At 34.6% G+C, this 6,400-nt stretch overlaps 1 protein-coding gene across 1 annotated transcript; it reads left to right on the top strand.

The window, feature by feature from the left end:
• The first annotated feature begins 485 nt into the window (after positions 1-485).
• LOC131653981 (zinc transporter ZTP29) lies at positions 486-6,072 on the top strand. Its single transcript, XM_058924347.1, has 12 exons — positions 486-748; positions 2,075-2,133; positions 2,236-2,328; positions 2,440-2,529; positions 2,682-2,763; positions 3,035-3,090; positions 3,225-3,281; positions 3,490-3,530; positions 4,252-4,319; positions 4,551-4,607; positions 4,693-4,810; positions 5,711-6,072. The coding sequence occupies exons 1-12, from the start codon at positions 685-687 to the stop codon at positions 5,754-5,756; spliced, it is 831 nt and encodes a 276-aa protein (XP_058780330.1). The 5' UTR covers positions 486-684; the 3' UTR covers positions 5,757-6,072.
• The last annotated feature ends 328 nt before the right edge of the window (positions 6,073-6,400 follow it).

The raw sequence follows: 6,400 nt of genomic DNA, 5'->3' as shown, positions 1-6,400 counted from the left end.
CCTTTCCCTACACACATAAGCGTGTCGTTTGTCCGATTTCCCTTTAAATTATCTTCTTTTAGGCTTAATGTAATTATTTTAATACATAAATGTTTTTTTTAGTGCACTCTATCATAATCCCCAATTCATTGGAAAAAAAAATCTCGTAACAGTTTATAAGATAATAAAATCAATCGCTTTGACTCCACGCAGTTGTTTCTTATAGAATTATTATAAATTAAAAACAACAAAGGTATCCATCTTGTCTTGTAGAACACAAAAAAAAAAAAAAAAAGCAGCACTATCCATGCATTTTCACAATAAGATAGTAATACTTTAGTTGTATTACATCGCCTATTGAATTTATTATTTTTTTTATTACAATCATACAAGAAAAATTAGTGAACAATCGCCAAATTATTGGAAATTAGTGATTATTTTTCTACTTAAAAGAATATGAAAATAAATAAATAAACAAATGAAATATATCTGCGTTTTCTTTGTTCAGTACTAGTAGTAGTAGTAGGTGTTGGTAATACTATGCTATCCTATTAAGCGTTTCTCTCTGGTTTTGGAGATTAATTAATTACTACGAACGAAGAATAACAATTTTCTCTAATTTCATTCATTTCCGTTTAGGTTTTTCTTTATCCCAATTCTGAACCTAATCGTTCAGAATTGTGACCTAACAGCAGCGTTGACGCCATGGATTCTCAAGTCCTGGTAGCTCTTGTTCTTTCACTTGTTGGCGGTCTCAGCACTTCCCTAGGTATACACTTCACTTCTTTCAGCTTATCTATTACATAATCACTTCTGGAACTGTTTGATTGAGTTTATCAATACAGCTTATAGCTTATGTATATCAACATTTTAACTTTATTTTATCTGTTGTTGTAGAAATAGCTTTTACATTTGGACTAATATGAAAAAAGCGCTTAATCAAATTATTTATCATCCAAATAGAGTCTGGTGTGCTATTTGCATCATCAATCCCTGTAGTGTCCCCAACCAATGAGTTATAGTGGGGCATGTAAGTTACAAGTTGTAACAAATGACAATGAATCGACGTGCCTAGAGCACCTCGATTTCTATATAATAATATATTCTATCTGCTAAAAATAATGGTGGATGTAAGAATCACTGGGTTTATGTTAAAAAGACAATGACAGAGTAAAGAAGTGGAACCAGAAGCAGATGTAAACCATCATCGAATTGAAGTGGGGTGGCTGAAATGGAGAAGGGTTTTAGGAATTTTATGCGACACAAAGGTACCACTCAAGCTAAAGGGAATTTTTTTTACGAGCTGCGGTAAGACTTGCCATGTTGTATGAGATAGAATGTTGGGCGGTTAAGAATCAACACGAGAATAAAGTCAATGTAATAGAGATGAGGATGTTGCGTTTGATGTGTGATAAGACTAGACATGATAAGATTAGAAATGACAATATTAGAGAGTTTTGGGGTAGCTCATATAGTAGAAAATATGTTGGAAAATAGACTTAGGTGGGATGGGCATATAGAGAGAAGACCGGTAGATTATGTGATAGGGAGAGTAGATTAGACGGAGAGGAGTTAAAGAGTTAGAGGTAGAGGAAGATCTAGAAAAACTATAAGAGAAGTTATTAAGAAAGATCTAGAGATTAACGATTTAGAGATAAGCATGGTGCTAGATAGAACATTATGCAGCCGACCCTACTTAGTGGAATAAGGCTCGATTGTCGTTGTCGTTGTCGTTGTTGTTGTTGGAGTGGAACCAGAGTGAATTTAATAAAAGAATATGTCACCTTAGCCTATTATTGTAATAATTGTTTGTTCACATGTACCCATTCTATCTTGTGGAATAAGGCTTGACTATCGTCGTCGTTGTTGGAGTGGAACCAGAGTGAATTTAATAAAAGAATATGTCACCTTAGCCTGTTGTTGTAATAATTATTTGTTCACTTGTACCCGTTCTAACTCTTGGAAAGACACCAACATCTTTGCTTGCTTGCCAAAGTCTTAAGATTTAACAACTTGTGATTAGTTTTTTTTTTGGATTTGTTTCCATTGTTTTTTTGTGTTTGTAATTGGAATATATGTTGTCAATGTGAAACAGGTGCGCTATTTGTAATTATCAATCCAGCTCCCAATTTGAAGATGCTTGGACTATTACAGGTGGTTTTTCTTTTTTAATGATAAATAATCAGGGGGTGTTGGTATTCGATTTGGTTACTCTGGTCTATAGTCTGTTTTCTAAAACTATTTCATTTTATGAAGGGTTTTGCTGCTGGTTTGATGCTGAGCATATCGTTCTTTGATCTGGCTCATAATGCTATAAACTCACTGGGCTTCTTGAAAGGCAACCTTTGGGTAAGCTGCGTACTAGAGCAATCATTAAGTTATGTAACAACAGCATATGTTTCAAAATATGTTCTCCCATGTTAGTTCTGATCAAAATCTTCTATCTTCTCATTTGTATAGTTTTTTGCTGGTGTTATATTCTTTGCCATTATAGCCAATTTTATCCCGGAGCCGACACTTGTTCCCACTTCAGATGTGAAGACTAAAAAGGTTTTAATGAATTCTTTTTTACCTATTCTTTGCCATTATACCACTGTGTTGCTGCATTTGCAATGTGACATTCCAGCAGCTATGTTTTAAACTACATTAAATACTACATAAATATAAATTTTTGATAGATATGATGACATTCTTGAAATTAGAAAAAAGGGGATGAAGGAGGCAAGGATATTTTGAAAAAGCATCGCCAGCAAGTTTTATTCAGTGGAATTATTACAGCTGTAGGTAGGACTGTCTGGGTACTTTTAAACCTAACATTTTCCTTTCAAAGTAGTTCTTGTGGGAAAAAACTTTCTTCGAATATTAGGGGAATATGGAAATCAATTTTCTTTTGGTTGTTCTTGTTCAAGTAATATTGAAGGGCTAAAATTTCCATGCCGATTAAAGACACTAGCATAATTAAAATTAAGAGCTTCAATTATTATTTTCTATATTTCCTTTTGTTCACTGTTCTTTTAGTTTTGTTTATATAGTTTTCTTTTTGTTCATTTCACAGGCATAAGTTTACACAATTTTCCAGAAGGAATGGCAGTCTTCCTTGGATCCATGAAGGTATCCAAGAACCTATTGATGTCATTTGGACCTTCGAATTTATCATTAATTGTTGAAGGATTGCTTGTATTACAGACCAATATCTCTCTTAATGCCACTACAATTTGATGTTTCTGACATGCTTTTGTCAATAGGGCCTTCGTGTTGGAGTCAACTTAGCATTGGCCATTGCTCTTCATAATATTCCGGAGGTATAAATTTTCTCTTTGTAAAACCTGTTTTACGCTAGACACGATGGTTATATTTTAGTGCAATTCGTAATTGAGAAAAACCACTGTAGTCCTTGATGCTTTCATTCTCCTATATTTGATCATTCCATATTCCGGGTTTCTCAAAAACACATACTTTTAAGAGGCTATATTGGTCATATTGTAATTTCAATATTCTTCTGCTTTCTAGGGTGTTGCTGTTGCACTTCCTGTCTATTTTGCGACACAAAGGTAATAACTTTTAAAGTCTCATGTTAGGTCTCGATTTATAACACTTACAATTGAAAGGTGACTTATAGAGCTATTGAAGTGTTATGTTTAATTGCTGCGCTGGCCGAAATATGCTTAAGAAATACTGGCTTAACAAGGATTATGTGAAATGAACAGGATGATTGTGGAAAATATATTTTTCAGTTGCTCTTAGAAGGTGAAACTGGAATTGTCATCTAAATAGATTGTGCTGTGAAGGCTGGCAATGTATATGATTGCCATTATTTTTAAACTTATTTATTTGTAGTGCCATTGCCATGGGGATGCCGGCTTGGTAGGTCTGTGCTGGTGGCTTTATGTGTAGCAAAACCTTTTCATCTATGGCCATAATATTAATGCTACTGTTTCACTGTGAAGGCCATTTTTGTTTTGTTTTACTTCAACACAAAAATAATATTAGCATAAAATAGAAAAGAAACTTGAGCTTGTATTTAAATTCGAATGCTGGTACACATACAAATAAAATACGTGCTTAAGAAAGTTTTCCTAATTGGATGCAATGATGGGTGCATTTGCAAACAGTGGCATACTTGATGTCGTTGTTTTGTAAAATAATAACTCCTGAACTTATTAGTTTATTTTAAATCTTTGGTATTGTTGCTATGTTAAATGAAGTTATGTCAATTAATATGGATTTGGTTTGTATATTTTTTTTATTTCTTTGGTTGTGGATGTGTCTTAGTAAATGGCAGGCATTCAAATTGGCAACACTTTCAGGCTTCGCCGAGCCCTTGGGTGTTATAATTGTAGGTATGTCATCTGCTTTGTGTTGCTTTGTAAAACATCCTTATTCCCTTAACGTCAGTGGAGGTATTTGTGCCAATTTCATAATTCGTCCCATTGAATCTCCCTTCCTCTACTCCAATATAGGCTTTTATGCTTCAATTTTGATGGTTCATCATTTTTATGACACTCGGGGCTTATTAGATATGTGAGTCATTAAGTTAAACCTGATTTGATGATTTATTTTTCTCTCTGTAGCCTATCTATTCCCTAGCAGCTTAAATCCTGAGATTCTGGAAGGTCTACTTGGTTCAGGTTTGTATCGATATAACTTCTTGATGTCATAATGGAATTTTCAGCATTTATATTAGTCTGATTATCGTTTCTATGTTGATTACAGTTGGTGGAGTTATGGCTTTTCTGACGCTTCATGAAATGCTGCCATTGGCTTTTGATTATGCTGGACAGAAGCAATCTGTCAAGGCTGTATTTTTTGGGATGGCCTTCATGTCTGCGAGGTAGTAATCTCATTTCTAATCAATTTTTATTTCGATATATAATGATATTGTTTGCTTCTTTTGGGGAGAAAATATGCAATGCATCGTAGTGTATTAAACTGAGTAAATTAACGTGCATGTTAGCAACTATTAATGAAAGTGAGGAAACAGAAATTTTACCGTGGAGATAGAAAGCGTTGTTGAGAATCCTATATTAGATGAGATATGATCTAAAAATTAGTTCATAAGTGAGAGTCTTTCCTCGGCATATAAACCCATTTTTATAGAGGTTGAATTAAATCCAATCCAAATTCTAAGAGGTTGAGCTATCTGTGATCTGCAGGCCACCTGCTATTGGGTCATTCGGGTCACACACTAAATATCCAGTCCTACATGTGTGGACGGCTTGAAAACTAGTTTATAAGTGAGGGGCATCTCTCACTATACAAACCGGTTATGTAGAGATTGAGTTAGGATCCATTCAAATACTAATAGTCAGATTTATTTGTTTCTTGAGCCTGAAAAAGCAGCAGAATTCGGCAGTATTTTGTCAAAATTCAAATGCATGGTCTACTAATTTATTCCAAGAGTTTTTAATAATGTCAGCTTATTCTTGCAAAAGAATTGTAACTCTAATATTTCCCTTTCAAAAAATGCCCGTATTCCCAGTTTGGGTACATACAAAGTCAACATTATTTGTGAGAATGCAAAATAGGCAACCTTATGACTAGGAGTCTAGCCCAGCCCTTAGTTTGTGACCTCCTTGTCGTCAATTGGATGTCCTAAAAAATGGAGATGAAATTCCGCATAAGAATTTCAACTGTAAAAGGTGTGTGGAAATTTTTGGAAAAATGGATGATATCTGTTCGTTACTTTTTTTGTTTGTAACTATTTCCCTAATTGATGTTGCTGGATGTGCAGCCTGTATTTTCTAAGTATCAGCTTACCAGAAGAGATAAGCTTGTAGATGGGAACAACCTCTTTTGTTTCTTAGTTCACGAGCTTTGCAGTATCACCGTGTCTTCAGATTCTATCGCCAATTGCTGCAAAATTCATTCTGCAGGGGTCACAAATTGTTCGATGACAATAACTTATAGCCATCCGATGAGGATAGCAGTAGATGTATCAATAGAGGGATAATTCCACCTATGATCGTGGTTACCCCTAAAAATGTACAAAGAGAATTACAGAATATGAATGTGCTGTCTCCAGTTTTTTACCCCTCCACCAGTCTTGTATCATGTACTATCATCAAATCTAGGTCAAACTTTGAATTGCACAGATACTGATATATGTGTTATGCTTATTTATTTCTGTCAAAGGGTATAAGAAACAGTCATAAGCATTAAAAGCAGGTAACTACTTCTGGTGGTGGAGAGGTCAAACCTTGAAAAAATCAGTGTACCTTAAGCATTCTTCCTTTACTACTAGTATTCAATTGGTTGTCCCCAACTTTTTTCGATTTGATCGCATTCTCCGGTGGTTTGAATTTGAGTTAATGCCCAACATGGTCCCTCATTATTATAGGGTGTATCAATTTGTGCCTCAACTTTTATAACATGTTAGCCCCTCACTTAGCACATGTAACAGGAGAATACGAACCACCAACAT

This window comes from Vicia villosa, linkage group LG2 (genome assembly GCF_029867415.1).
Source record: "Vicia villosa cultivar HV-30 ecotype Madison, WI linkage group LG2, Vvil1.0, whole genome shotgun sequence".
In the NCBI taxonomy this organism is placed as follows: domain Eukaryota; kingdom Viridiplantae; phylum Streptophyta; class Magnoliopsida; order Fabales; family Fabaceae; genus Vicia; species Vicia villosa.
The sequence above is the reverse complement of the archived record's forward strand: the minus strand, read 5'-3'. Positions and strand labels throughout refer to the sequence as shown.

Bases quoted from the DNA above. Each gene is read 5' to 3' on its own strand.
- LOC131653981 (XM_058924347.1), top strand. From the start codon at position 685: ATGGATTCTCAAGTCCTGGTAGCTCTTGTTCTTTCACTTGTTGGCGGT. The intron at 749-2,074 runs GTATACACTTCA...AATGTGAAACAG, and splicing joins CGGTCTCAGCACTTCCCTAG to GTGCGCTATTTGTAATTATC. The intron at 4,320-4,550 runs GTATGTCATCTG...TTCTCTCTGTAG, and splicing joins CTTGGGTGTTATAATTGTAG to CCTATCTATTCCCTAGCAGC.